At 36.1% G+C, this 16,330-nt stretch overlaps 2 protein-coding genes across 2 annotated transcripts in view; one reads left to right on the plus strand and one right to left on the minus strand.

Moving 5' to 3' along the window:
- LOC139960817 (pleckstrin homology domain-containing family G member 7-like) overlaps positions 1–13,576 on the minus strand; it is a 142,364-nt gene extending 128,788 nt beyond the window's left edge. The window contains exon 1 of the mRNA XM_071959397.1: positions 13,218–13,576. The gene's annotated coding sequence lies outside the window, so the exon portion shown is untranslated. The remainder of the gene's footprint in view (positions 1–13,217) is intronic.
- Positions 1–16,330, plus strand: part of LOC139960822 (sarcospan-like) — a 65,673-nt gene that overhangs the window by 43,263 nt on the left and 6,080 nt on the right. Inside the window, exon 3 of the mRNA XM_071959406.1 lies at positions 3,221–3,307. Coding sequence (XP_071815507.1) covers positions 3,221–3,307 — 87 coding nt within the window. The remainder of the gene's footprint in view (positions 1–3,220; positions 3,308–16,330) is intronic.

A 16,330-nucleotide genomic window follows, 5' to 3' on the forward strand; every position in this document is an offset into this window, starting at 1 on the left:
TTAAACTTGTTAAGTCGTAAATAAATTCAAGAAAGGAAACTTTAGCGATTAGGAACTCGGTATTTGTCTTATAAAATAATACATATCACAAAGCGTATCTGTCTTAATAACATATAACTGATATTTACTGTACAAGACTGACTTGTATGCTTGGACTGTTATAGATGCATCGTATTAATATATATTGCATGTATACCGTTAACCTTCACTATATAACTCATTTGTTTTATGTCACATGCATGCATGCATAGGCTACATGTGTAATTTCTAGTTGTTTTCTTCTTCAAAATCAAAACCATATCGGACAGCTGATAGGCTATAATAGCTTTGTTGATTAGGTTATGTACAAAAGTGTTGATTTAAGTTGGTAAATAACGAGTATGCAATAGCATATGTGTCAATAAATCAAAAGAGATACGAATGGCATATGTTTCCTTGCTCTTGATAAAGAGAATATTGTCATTAATCTGGTAGATAGTTCTTTGATTTTAAACAATATTGTTATGGGTGGCGGGTGTCACAACTATCGGGTTAATTATATATACGGCCTTAGAGTTACGGTACGTGTTATACGGTAGTTGCCATGGTATATGAAGTAACATGAAGACTGTGAATTTAACCATGTATAAACAATACATCGTCATCGCTGCTGACTACGCTCTCCACTTCCCTCCCTCTCCCTCCCTTCCCCTCCCTGCCTCTCCCTCCCTCTCCCCCACCTCCACCTCTCCCTTCCGCCTTCTCTCCCCATGTTACCCAAAATCCATAATGCCCAGACGAACTGTTGGATTTTATGCAGTAATATTAGATTTTGGAAGTGTTTATCATATACCTGTATACTACTGTGCCAACGTAACCTCTTTGTATCATATCAACTTGACAACGGATCTGGTACATATGTGTGATAGAATACTTAAAGGGCTTTATCGGTGGCTGAAAGGGATTGTTTAATAAAAAATGTCTGAAATTCGTCTGTATATGAGTCAAACTCGCATTCTCTCATATATAGCATATTGTATGGCGAATCTTTAAAAATTATTGCTATTTTGTGAATACATCTCGCAAGAAAAGAGTGACTGATGTCCTCAGGGCAATTCAGATGAAAATGCTGTTTGGTTTGGTGTTTTGGTATAATAATATTATATTCACTAAGTTATTCACAAATCTTCTACAAAAATGTTGCACTCTATGAAATTCCGATTACTACAGAGAACATTGACTGCTTAGTTAACTTTCCAAAGTTAGCATATTTTAAAGGTAGTGGGTGTAGGCCCCAAATTATAGCACCCTATAATTGCTAGAAGTTTTCAAAAAGTACTTTTCTGGAGGTCTTTACTCTCCAAATTGTTCTCAGACATTCTAAATTAACACAAAAGATGTTTGAATGTCACAGTGGGGTAAATTTCGTCCATTGTGAGAACAAAAATAGTTAAAAGAATTTTTACCAAAGGTGACCATATTTGAAAAATCTGGCATATTTGGGGCCAATACAGCATAATTTTAAGAATAAATCAAAAAAGAAGATTATGTTAAGGAAGTAAAGCTTTTGAAGAATAGCTACCATGAAGACATCACAGGACACCCACTGAGGTCCACTTCAGGGAAGAATCGGCGGTTCAGCCAGTCATAATAAGTTACATTAAATCAACCATATCCAGTGCTATAGAAACGAGACACTACTGAGATGTGTTTTTCGAGGTGGAATATTTTTTTCATTTCGATATTAGAGTCACAATGCCTGCCACTAGAATATCCCTTTAATTTTGGCAGGTGCCGATTTTACATTTTTGCCAATCAAAGTCACTAAAAGTATATACTTAATCTCTGTTTATGTTAACATATCTATAGCGATAAGGGGATATGTGGACAGTGTCGTGCCCCCACTGTATTAAGGACATTTTTTTATAATAAAAAAAAACTGTGAAATTCAATTAGTGAATAAGGATCAATTCCTGGCGTTTGCCTCAGTTAACTTTGTTTGCTTAAATCCGGTTTGCTAAATTGGTTCGTCTTGAGACCCGAATATCAAATACTTCACCGTGCCATTTTTCTGGTTGTTTATTTATTCACTTCTTGACTTGAATGATTTTTTTTGTAATTCTTTCTGTCAAATGTCCAACACTACTCCTCTTATATAAATACTCGTGCGTGACAATCTGAAGAATCAAACGATACTATACTTTTGTTATATACTGGAAAATTAGTAAGACAAGTGGAAAGCTGCCAATATAAACATTGATGAAACTGATGAAATCAAGTAGGTTTCATTAAACCGCTCTATATATACTATATAACTGATCACTTCGGCAAAATCGCCGTCACAAAGGAAGGCCATCACTTACCTGAGTATATATATTAGGCAACACCAGGGTTTAAATTTAGCTATTGCAAATAACGTTACCAGGCGATGATAAGAGCGAATTATTATTTTTGATCTTATTGTGGGCGGTGTGATGGAAAAGACGTGCTTTTTTAAAATGGTTCTTGAAAATAACAATAACAATATAATCATAATTTATTAACCATGTTGTTGCGGATGGCTCAATGCGGTATGTTACAAAATGCTCAATATAACTATATCGTCGGTTTGTCTTTGTAGGAATGAAAATTATTATTATAGGAGGTATAGTTATGATTTTGAGGTTCAGAGAAATTCTCCAGATAAAATTAATTTACCACAGTTGCCAGACTACTTATTATTATTATTGTTATAACTATTATTACTATTATTATTATTATACCTCCAATTAACATAAATGAGAGTAAAACCACGTTAAAACCATTGAAATTTAACCATGATCGATTTAGAGGATGACGTCAGCGTGGTATATAAAGAAGAAGAAGAATCTAATTTAGAAATATGTAACATATATGTAACAGACGTGTTCAGATAAATATCCTTTGAGGGGCTTTGAGAGACCTACAAATCATTATCGTAGAAATCATCTCTCTTAGATTACACAACCACCCCAAACATGCAATTTGACTTTATCTGTAAAAGTAGACGTATATTTTTAACACAATATCATATATCTCACACACTAATCCCGAATGAAGAGATAAGATATCCCACTATAAGCTGTTTAAGTCAACTGTTGTGATATTATATATATATATTTCTGTGTTTTATCATTCATATATCATTACCTTCGTAGTTATTACACAGTTTATGACATCCTGATCCACTGGTGATAATGGGTTTCTCTTTACATCCTTACAGCTGCTGTTGACTGGAGGAGTAGGCCTATACTTCAATGCAATAAAACGAGGTATATACGAGCGAAGTCGGAGGGGAGTCTTTATTAAAGTAAGTCCATCTTTATTGACAATGTCGATTACTATTTTGTAGCTTAATGTTGAGTCATAAGTTGAAGTTGATTCTACATTCACTGACTGTCTTCTGTTACGTTAACTCCCTTTGGCTGTCTTTCCAACAGTTGAAGGGTATTCAAGTATCATACAGGTAAGCAGATTCGCGATATTTATGTAAATGTGTGATTAGAGGTATACGGTACCTGACGCTGACTAAGGGCGAATCCATGGTATATGCGTGCGTGCGTGTGTGTTCGCGCGCAGGCTGGGCACCCCTCCTTTCACCAATTATAGATTCTGACCTACTTTATGGCCTAAATATACCTCAAACTACCACCAGCTCTATATTATTATTTGTTTTCCTTGGGGGGGGGGGGGGGTCCCACGCACACCCTACATGGGAATCGGCATCAGCGACCATCATGGCCACACACCCTTCTTTTTAAAATCCGGAAGTTGTTTCAAAGTTACTATCATTGCAAACGATATATGAGGCTTGTCCATGCACAATTCTTATCTAAAATCTGTTCCATGTATGTAGCTTCATATGGGACACTTGACCATAACATATAGGGATACGGTTATTGTAAGGAAACACAACCTTCATTGTATCTGCCGCCATCGATAGCTTAGATGGCGTTTCACTCGTGTGTAGTTAGAGCCTTAATAAAAACATAAACATAATTACAAATAAAAGTATCTCATAAACAGATAAATGTTTCAATTTTTAAAATAGCAGTAGCAACATTTATGTCAAATATTAGTCTCAAACATCTGCACACCGGGTTTTGCTTTTAGAGTTAGATGCCTGTGCATGAATGCCTATACCACACACGATTCATTGATATGCATTTTTTTGTTTGTGTGTAGCGATTCCTTAACACATTTGCGACCTAAGGCGTCACACGAACAAACCAGCGATTAAAAGCTCCAAGCGGAACGGAATAATATAACCAAATTGTATCAAATATGCCATTCAAGTACATTTTAGATTTCCCTGGGGATTTTTATCCTACCAATTATTGGCAAACAATCAACATTCAACTTCCGTAGACAACCTTAAGTTGAAGGAAAAAGCAAGAGCTAGATTTCCTAAAAAAAAAATACAGAATTATTTAAATTTCCATTAAAGTGAGGTTGTGGAAAGGATATATATATGCAAAGGTGATTTTAACATTTCTTAATTTGATACGTGTTGGAAGGCGAAAGGGAAAAACTGAAGGAGCGGAGGATATTGAGGAATGTAAACGTGATGTCTAACACTTAATTTGATAACTTACCAAGGACTGTCCAACTAATTACTAATCTGATCCTTTAAGGCCCGTCTGTAAAGACTGTTATTAGTTTGTTATGGTATCACTTAACGTTAATGTTTTCCCCAACATTTCAATTAAGAACTAATAAGGCATTAGTAAGATATTGCCATGCACGTTCTGGTCAAGTTGGATAGTAGTTCCTTAACCACTTCGGTCTATTATAAACGTACAGGTATATCGTGTTTACACTCTAATAGTTTTCACACACATAGTCTCAAGAATTCCCTTGTTTACAACCAAGATCTTATAAGACGCAAACGCATTTGCTCCAACCCATGTGACTATCAACACAAGGTATCCATTTTAACTGGTTATTTCTTGAACGTCGGATACCCCTTTCAATTAATTAGACAGGGTGTTTCTAAGGCCGACAAATTGAGCCGTGTGGACTTATTACAATTCAAGTCCAAAAATCCCAACACACGCATTTCATATATATATATATATATATATATATATATATATATATATATATATATATATATATATATATATATATATATATATATATATATATGCATGATGTTGTTGATGAATTAAGTCATCGTTGCGTTTCGTTTCATATTTTCAATGAACACATATGCTGTGTACAATTATCAAGAACGAAGACAGACTGTGGCTCGGCGTGACATTTATTGGCTCTTCTATGGAATACTTGAAGAGTGAAATAGGTCTGCCATTTGGGAATTGAATTTAGATTTGATCGTTGAAATTACAGTGGCAACAGTTAACCTAGTTTTTAAGAAGTCTCGATCGCATTCTTGATAGAAAACAGACAAAATTAATGAAATTATAGTCTATAGGAAATGTGACATGGAAGATTGACAAAAGTCTGTATATAGAAAACATTCACAGTTGGGAGATATGATGTGTAACTGAGGATAAAATTTCAGCCAGTGCAACCTTTCAATAGTGATTAAAGAACATGAGAATGCACAAGAGTTGAATGATAACAATATTTTACAACGGGCTAAACTTACATCAACCCGCATATAGAGACATGGTGGGACTGTTTTTATCAATCATAGCTTTCTAATTTCAACTTTACTTGACGAAATGAAACCAAAAACCCTATTTATGAGGAAACGCAGGAGGTAACTCAAGAAGATAGTTAAGAACATAAAGAATCGATTTGACTGTGCGTCGGTCGTTTGGGATTATAACTAAATGACTAGGATAGTGTTCGCCGTAGTTAGTTGTAGCATATATCTTCGAGATGAAAGTTCCTTGCTAACAAACTTTGTCAATGACAGTCAATCAAGCCATGGAATACATATTTCCGCACTATTGAAATTTCCGACGACATTGCAGCAGTCTTGGAAATGTTTTCTTTGAAGATATTGAATTATTATTCCATACGTTTATGTCATCTACGCATCCCTTGCTCTTAATTACCGTCAAATTCAATTACTAAAACGGCTGGATTGCCATCTTGTAAAGTTATCATGATCTTAGTCCTGACGTCACAATTGAATCGCGCTTTCCATGGAAACTCTGCAGTCATATGCCACTATACTCGAACGATTTATGGAAATAATGTGCCAAGTTATTTGTCGCGGGGAGGGACACTGAATTGAAGAAAAATACACCGAGCATGCAGTTTAACTGTTATATATGAAGGATGGAAGAATTATAGTGTCTTCTTTTTCGCCTTTACTCATTTTAGCAATAAATTAAAATATACTCTGAGACGGTTTATGCTTTAGCTTGAGAGGTTTTACATCAGTTATGTACAGTATATAGCTACATATTGATATCCCTGCAGACGACAAAACTTAAGTATACTGGTAAGATTTATTGGATTGTCGATCATATATTCTAAAGGGAGGAAAAGAACGACCGTTAATCCAACAAACACGCAATATAACAGTTCTCTATATAGCCATGAATCCTTTAAAAATCGGTAGTGCACCTCAGACTTTGAACAATGAAAAATATATTGTCATTCAGAGGCTTGTTTATACTCTTAAGAATACGTTTTCTTCTATTTCAATAATTTAATTCTTTGACAAACGTATGTCTTCTGGTCCCCTTAATTCTTCACACTGATTTGAGTCATATTTGAAAGTTACGCAAAGATTTGATACCAAGGAGCATATAAGTTGACAGACACTCAAAGAGACCCACTCCCTCCCCCCCCCCCCACACACACCATATCGTCGATTAATCACGTTAATTTGATCATGGAGTAACATCGAAAGTGAGAAAAGTTTAACTGAATGAAGGTACACTGTACAACAGAATTTTACTTTAGATAAATAACTTACATACTGTATAGCATGGACTAGATAAGTGTACACTAAACATGCACTGGACAAACATATATGAAAGTATTAAGTATTTTAACAGACATAATATAGATTCTACTACTTAATACAGGTAATGCACAGCATTATTGTTTTATTGAGGGATGTTGTTAAATACATAGCGGTACCATTGTATTTCATTACACTAGTCCTTGTATAGTTTTTGCTTGTCTAGCATTTCTCACTTAACGTGAATTATACGTAATAATTACGATGTTGATATTTCGACTTTTCCAAACCTTGCAATGAAAATACTAAAGAAATCGTTGCTTGTCGCTCGAGTGGATAACCAAGGTCTGCTGTCTAACATTTAGTAGCCGGGTGTTACGATCACGTGACAGCATGCATGACCGACAGTAGGTTACGGGAAATTACCGCTTGTATGAGTGACCTAGACTTGACAGTCGTGGTATTGATCGATTTCTATAAAAGCAATGGAAATGGAAGGTCTTATCAAGGATCTCCTAGCCTATCAATTAAATGCGATGCCATTAATATATACGGTATACTAAATGCAATACAATGGGATATAAACGGTATACTAAATGCAATGCAATGGGATATATACAGTAAACTAAATGTGATGGGATATATACGGTATTCTTAATGCGATGGGATATATACGGTATTCTTAATGCGATGGGATGGGATATAAACGGTATACTAAATGCAATACAATGGGATATATACAGTAAACTAAATGCGAGGGGATATATACGGTATTCTTAATGCGATGGGATGGGATATATACGGTATACTAAATGTGATGGGATGGGATATATACAGTATACTAAATGCAATGGGATGGGATATATACGGTATACTAAATGTGATGGGATGGGATATATACAGTATACTAAATGCAATGGGATGGGATATATACGGTATACTAAATGTGATGGGATGGGATATATACAGTATACTCAATGCAATGGAATGGGATATATACAGTATACTCAATGCAATGGGATGGGATATATACGGTATACTAAATGCAATGGGATGGGATATATGCGGTATACTTAATGCGATGGGATGGGATATATACGGTATACTAAATGCAATGGGATGGGATATATACAGTATACTCAATGCAATGGGATGGGATATATGCGGTATACTTAATGCGATGGGATGGGATATATACGATATACTAAATGCAAGGGGATATAGGCCTATGCGGTATTCTTAATGCGATGGGATAGGATATATACGGTATACTAAATGCAATGGGATGGGATATATACGGTATACTCAATGCGATGGGATAATACGGTATACTCAATGCGATGGGATGGGATATATACAGTATACTCAGTGCAATGGGATATATGCGGTATTCTTAATGCGGTGGGATGGGATATATACAGTATACTCAATGTGATGGGATACATACGGTATACTCAATGCGATGGGATGGGATATATACGGTATACTCAATGCAATGGGATGGGATATATACAGTATACTCAATGCAATGGAATGGGATATATACAGTATACTCAATGCAATGGGATGGGTTATATACGGTATACTCAATGCGATGGGATGGGATGGGATATATACGGTATACTAAATGCGATGGGATGGGATACTAGTATAGAAACTACACTTACATAACTACATATATAGTGTAAGGCTTCATTGTCGAAAAGAAAATAATATTTAAAGATAATCCGAGGAACAACACATTAGCATTACCGATGCAAACAATGTGTGTTCTTATTATCTTGTAACGAATCTGGCCATTCTGTAGAATCATACCTTGCAAAAATCAAGAGCAACCTTTACATTACAACGAGAGAAAGTATAGTGATCTTGTCACTCCAGCTTTCTTCCCTATTAACTCATATGATTAACGTACACCTTTCAAGGTAAACATAAGGTAGATAGGTTTATTTGCATGCCATTGATAGCGTTTCTTCTCCAACGATTGATTACTGAATATAATTACATTTTAATTAATTAAGCAAATTAACTCTTTTAACGGTAATGTGCATACACAAAAAAAACGTTTCAAGCTACTGTACTGACAAAGTATGGTAGATGAATATATACTTTCTTTAATCGTTCTAGAAACACTCATTACATTGAGGCACTATATATGATGAAATCTCAATGGATTTAAAAGGTCACTTCTCAAAACTTAAACGTGGTATAACAATGCAACCTGCACTGTCTGAAATCAAACTGAATATTGTGCCTAAAGTAATCCTTTAAAGTTTACATTAAAGCTATAATAACTGTTGTAGATAAATTCTGATAGAGGGCGACATTTTAAGCTGTCAATGCAATCATGGCGTCGGTTTAGTTGATTCTTAACGATTGAGTGACATTGGCAGTGCTCCAAAAAGTGGTAATCAAAATTACTTTTCTATATATAAAATTATATAAATATAAGCCGTCGTGAAATTGGCAGTCTTTGTTTCGGAGAAAGATTAATATCGTTTTCATTTCTTTTTTAATTATGGAAATTTCTAATATTTGAACCGGTACGATTCAGTTTCATCTATTACAGTGTTAAGAATCTAAAATGTGCAATACAATAGCTATTTTGTCCTATATATAGATTTGCAATTATACTGCGTTAGTAAATTAGCCTTGTAAAAGTGTAAGTAACCTTTTTGCGAGATATTTTCCTTCCCACGGTTACAAGATCAAGTGTCACAGGGGTAATATAAATATATAGGCGAGTATTGATTTTCTGCTAAACTCCGATTTCCTATTATACATATATAACCTTACGGCAGATTTTAATTAAATAATTTTTTTTTCTCCCTCATCATTTATGCCTCGTCATTTTGTTTGGATCGATTTTCTTTGAAGGTTGGTGTACATAATGTTGTAGTGTTCATTGCGTAGAAACTCGAGGCAAAATTCATAATTTGTTAAAAATATAGGTTTCGAACTTCACTTGTTGAAAAGTTTCAAATCACAGTGCTTTTTACTATATATCTTGTGTTAAAGATGGTTGGGAAAACTAAAGTACAATGTCGTGCGTGATATTGTTTTAGGAAATTAATATCATATTAAATGATTCTCTTGCATGATTTGATGGATGCATTATCTAAGGAACAAAATATTGCAATATTAGTTACAAGGGTTGCGTTGACAACAACACGAATCATGATATGACGTCACAGAAACAACCCGATTTTATAGTTTTTACTTATTGATTTGGTATATCATTAAGCTGTCTTTGGAACGGTCATCTTCAAAATGACGATGCATTGCTTTTGGTCAAACATCCCTCGGATGACCTCTTTCCATGCAGCCAACATTGATCAATTGTGAACATGATTCGAGACTGTCATTCTGGGATTGAATATTCAAATGATCTCAGTTGTATTTCAATATGAGATTAGATCAAGTGATGTTTTATTTAAAATAAACCACAAAGAAAGGCATTTATCTCATTGCAAGTCGCTAATAATTTGCAATGCTCCCTTCTCAGTTGCCGAGTTAATAAGCTCTGCTCGAATATAAAACTATACATGTTAGTTTGGTGACTTGGCTACAAGGTAATGGTGTAACGGGCCTATACGTATAGCGTTTGAATAACAATCAAAATGACTGAGATATAAAGCCACGGAGAGTTCAGGAATTATTAGAATAACAGAGTCCATAACCTTCTAGACCAAACACTATTCTCTAAACATAAGTTGTTTTTTTTTCTAACTTTTTAAGGACGATTATGCAAGTACAATCATGTATGAATTTTTGTTATCACGTGTCTTTCGTTTAGGATGTGCTCATATTTAACGGCCTCTTTTGTTTACTAAAACGTTCTAGATTGTTAGGAACTATAGGTGAACGTCTGACCGATTGAGAGCTCTTCTTTGTTTTCCTCGTTAATCTAATTCATTCATTCTTCTGGTTTTTGAATCATTCAAGAAATGCAGATCGTAGTAATCATGTGTTGTGATATAATAAAATACACCTCCATTGTTTCGTATCATGCAATCATTTAACCACCTGTTTCTCTGCAACTTACAAACCCGTTTTATCCATCACTCTAAAGCAAAGTATAGTGATGGAGCGTTGAATGCATCTCCGACTTTCAAGAATTCTCTCCCACTCGTAGTTTCCTGCCCTCGTCTATACGTTATTTCACAAGTCCATCATTAGACGGAGCTGTCTTTGAATTGGTTAATCAATCTATACTGCAATGGTATATTATATGTGTGGCTTAATTGCCAGGCTATGATTGTCGCCTAGTGTATAGTTTTGTACTAAATGTTTTTCCTTACATTATTCGTGATCAAGGCAGAGAGGGAGAGAGAGAGGTAACCTTTACTTCAGAGGTTACCTCATTGTATATCAGCTACGAAGTTATTCAGGCATCTCAAGGCTATTTCAAGGCAACGCCATCGTCTTTTCATAGAGCTGTTATAGTTATATACATACACCGATGATTATTGTTTCATTACCTTGAATCCGCTATACAATATTGTCAAATTGCAGACTGAGGTTTAATCTATTCATATCAATGTTTAAAACTTTCATGAGATCGAAAAGAGCATGTGGTACATCAGTGGCTGAGGAGAATATTAACAGGCATGTGGGGATAACTATACGGGAGCATGTGGGATAACTATAAGGGAGCATGTGGAGATAACTATAAGAGAGCATGTGGAGATAACTATAAGGGAGCATGTGGGGATAAGTATAAAGGTTCATGTGGGGATAAACTATAAGGGATAACTATAACAAGAGATAAGCTACCATAAGAACAGTGACAATATATTATGTCAGCTGGTTTCGATTACATTGCCCTTACGCCATCCCCTCCTCTTCCCCGCACCATTCGCCCTTCCTCCAATGTATGTTGTTTCTAGTATCTGATGTTCACAATTTGTTACATGGGGCCCACATCTGTAGAATTCCCACTCTAAACTAGAGAGATATTTAAACAAGGGATATTACTTAATGTTGGGATATTTACAGTTAAACGTATAAATTTAAGATATTTTGTGCCTGGGAATGTAATTATCACATTCTCCTCTTTTGTCTTAGTTAATTTCATGTTCATTCATACTCAGTAAAGATTCCTAAATCCTATTGGTCCATTCAGGTCAGCTGACCGTGGTTAATCCTGTGAGTAACGCACGGTAAAATTACGGGGCATCACTTTAATAAATCTTTGGTTATATGTAACCAAAAATGTTTTGTTTTATGATTTTTTCCCCACACAAATGGTAGTGTATGAATGAACGGGGTTAATCAACGGTCTAGCGTGCGTTACTCACATGATTAATGCACTCCGGGTGTTAATGCTATCGCTGGATGCACTCGGGCTCCGCCCTCGTGCATCGCTTGCATTATCCCCCGATCGTGCATTAATCCTGTGAGTAACGCACGCTAGACCGTTGATTAACCCCTTATTATATGACGTATGGTCAGTACAAGGTCACTGATGAGAACTCACATCTTCTTTTCAATTATATAGGTTTTGCACTATACAATACGGAAAACACGTGACCAAAACTATGTTATGATTATATACCAGAAGAGAAAAGATTAGTGCAACCAGTATGAACACTAGCGTTCACATGTACAGTAACTTGGAGTAATTAAGGTGTATAGAGATTTATGAATCAATGCAAAATTGGCAGTACATGTAGGCTATATGATATCTATAGAAACCCCTCCCTCCACCGCGGAGGCGGTACAAACCTCGTCAACGGTAGTAATATTGTGTTACGGTTTGAGGACACCGGCACAACATAATGAGGATAAAACTACTTGTTCCGTAAGTGGTGACACTACAAATTACAATGGAATTACTATAGTTTGTGCACTTCTCTGAACTAATTCTAAATTGTGTAAAAGTAAGCGGGCCTGACGTTTCGATCCTAGCAGGTTTTTTTCTTCATGAATAAAATATACAGCATATCGTACACAGTCTATCGTACCCACTCTGTCTGCCCGACGCAATAGTCAAACTTCCCCATGTAGCCCGAAAATTTAGAATTTTGTTTTTGATTGAAAACTATGCAGCAGGGTAGGCCTATATGTTGGCAATGTCTAGGTTACTGGACTTATATTTTGATTGCATTAAGATACACTGCGTAGGCCTAACCTACGTCCAAGAACAATCTAGCTATAACAAAACCATGAAAAACGAAGAGAAAGATTGTGCACCGCGCATAGCGGGCTAACAATTTTAGGATATGAAGCTTGGCAAATCTGGGCTAGGTATAGCCATGATAGCCGGCTAGGCCTAACTTCATTTACTCAAGCCAACGTTACCATATGTTCAGAAGCCAAAATGGTGACTCACCTTGACAATCACAAATTTTCGCTTAAGCCTTTCCTTTCCTGTTGATCTTTTGGGCCTCTCAAAAACGTTTGTAGCATTCCGTGTGGTAGCCTAAGTTGGGGGTAGTAGTAGGCCGTACAGCGTTAGCATTGATGCTTAGGCCTAGGCCCGGTCCGTGTGCTGTTTCTGACACGATATCTCTCTCTTGTGAAGGGTATTTTACCCATTCAGCTGCAAAATGTGTGAACTTCCTCCAAGAAATATCCGTGAAAGCGATAAATTGACTTTTCATCCGCGGAAAAATGAGCATAGCACAATTTGGTTGCAGCATTTCGTCCGACGACATGGGGGCCGCCATATTGGACTTTAGGATGTATGTATGTATTTTAGATCCTCTGTGCAAGCAGGTCAATTGTCAACAACTCAGTAACTGGACGACATACATTCATCTTTGAGTGACTCGAACCGGGGAGTTATGATTGGAAGGCACCGGCATTAAGCACTGAGCTAATTACACTCCTAGATGTCTCAAAACCATGCGTAATTTCGCACTTTTTGGCCCTTTTTTGGACGGATAAACCCAGATTAGCCGTGTGGATCGATACTTTCGGAATCTATATGTTATTTGTGAACTACTGTGGATAAAATATGTTGTGCCCAGGTCAGTTGCACGGAACAGCAAAAAAATTACAGTGGTGTCATGGCCTATTAGTGGATGAGCAGTTTGCTAACAGTTTTTGTTTTATTTTTTATTCTAATTTTGAATTATTTGAGCCACTCTTCTAACAGTGCAATAAAGACTACACATTCCAGCAATACATATAGTGAAAAGATATCTAATGCAGTATACAATGTAGGTCCCATGTGCAACTTAGACTTTGCCTGAATTGTTTCACATTATCACATAATATGTCGCATCATCCCCTCTTTATAAATAAAACTGAATTCAATTTTTCCACTAATTCAGTCAATGCCAGTCATATTCCTTGTCTGTCACCGTGGAAGTAAGACAGGTTTCACCTGACAACGATAAGCAATCGTGCGTTATGAATAACACACTGCAGAACGAAGATGAGTATAGGTAATGAAGCTTGAAACCTTATAATCGAATAGTAAGGTATAAGGAACCAATTGTGCATAGCACTCGTTAACTCGAGCAACTAAAATCTAATTTCGTATTTATCTCAACTTGTAACAGAACGAAATGATTATGTATCAGCTCAATGCTTGTTAAGGCACTGTAGTATATATTGGACGACTGCGATGAACACTATAGTCATCGGCATTAGGAAACATTTACTCTTGACGCTCAATTCAGATTTGCATAAGCTTCTTATGCGAGGTACATATTCTATGAACTTAAGGAATGCTTTGTTTCATTTCAGTGCATCACCCAACTATAGTACATATAGGTTTTTAATTTCAACCCTTCAAAGTAATGGTTTAGGCAGAATGTTACTTCGAGACAAGAAATTAAAATTTAACCATAAACATTTTAGTACGGTACTCAATATTTAAAAAATAAATGAATGACTATTGTCTGATTAGTAACATAAAGTGGAGAATGCCGAAGGATTTTATGAGGTGCGATTAGATGACTAAAATGATCAATAATCAATTAATATTGGTAACTCTGCTGTCGAGTCAATACTAAACACCAACCTGTTGCGTCTACAATATTATGGTAAATATTGTTTCCAGCAACGATGATACTTTAGTTGTAAGTTATGTTTCATGAGAGATGTATGTAGAGTGTATATGCGAGGTCACTACCACCTTGTTTTGTGTATGCTGAGTGTATGCGAGGTCACTACCACCCAGTTTTGTGTATGTAGAGTGTATGCGAGGTCACTACCACCCAGTTTTGTGTATGTAGAGTGTATGCGAGGTCACTACTACCATGTTTTGTGTATGAAGAGTGTATGCGAGGTCACTACCACCCTCTTTTTTTTGTATGTAGAGTGTATGCGAGGTCACTACCACCTTGTTTTGTGTAGAGTATATGCGAGGTCGCTACCACCCTGTTGTGTGTATGTAGGGTGTGTATGCGAGGTCACTATACCACCCTGTTCAGTGTTCATTACCTTATAGAGACTGACATGTACAGCGAGGACTTTACTTTGTTGCTTCTGTTACTTTAGAGAAGCGATATATGTGATATGCTACCTGACAGGTCAGTATACTAGAGAGTATATCCACGAACATTTGTAATTAATTTGTTGCTCTGCCTCAGACTTGTCTCCTCTCTGATCTACTAGTGGCCATAACATATATAATATAAAGAGCGAGTCTCTATGAATGACGTCAACTCACCCAAACTAGCAGTACTACACTATACAACCAATGATAGCGTAGTGCAAAAGACAGCTTTCATCAGATCGTTTATCTCAGACACATTGATGAGCTCCTTAAAGGGGGACGATAGCGGGGAGAAGAGTATATGTTGTATCAGATGATTTGTCCGTAACAGTGCTGAAACAGGTTACCGAAGAGTTCATTGTTATATTCATGTGTATAGTGAGTGGCACGTTTATCAAGGTTGTAATTTATCTAGTCATCACTTGTGACCCTGTGTTGTGTACTATTGGCAGAAGGAATCATACTTGAAGTCGGGTGATGAATTGCTGAGCCTGATAGTGGTATTGAGATTGCATGATAGTGTTGAGAGCATGTTAGTGTAAATACACGATAAAGAAAAACAAATTACAATCTCTTACAAGAAGAAAAGAAAAAGCTAATGGGATTCGGTAGCGCAAACCACTGACATTATATCAGTTATTTCAGAAGTTATTTCAGTTATGCAGGTGATGTACATTTCAGATTACAAAACACCCAGAAAATATTAAATTTATGCAATAAAGCAAATTACTGTTGCTGTGCATGCTACTTCAGTTTGAAACTGCTGCCCCAATCAAATTTTAAACAAATCTGGGTACCCGGTAAAGGTATTTAATCATGAATGACCAATGTGGGTTTCCACCTTTCGGACGTTCCGACATAACACATGTTTTAAAAATAAGGTATAGTTTTACAAAAGCAAATAAAGTATAAACCTTAATATTTACCTTACGTCCCATGCAGTCTAAGATCCCATTAAATGTTATTCGCTCTTTTCGAACATTTTTTCCAAATGT

Source organism: Apostichopus japonicus, chromosome 20 (genome assembly GCF_037975245.1).
Source record: "Apostichopus japonicus isolate 1M-3 chromosome 20, ASM3797524v1, whole genome shotgun sequence".
In the NCBI taxonomy this organism is placed as follows: Eukaryota; Metazoa; Echinodermata; class Holothuroidea; order Aspidochirotida; family Stichopodidae; genus Apostichopus; species Apostichopus japonicus.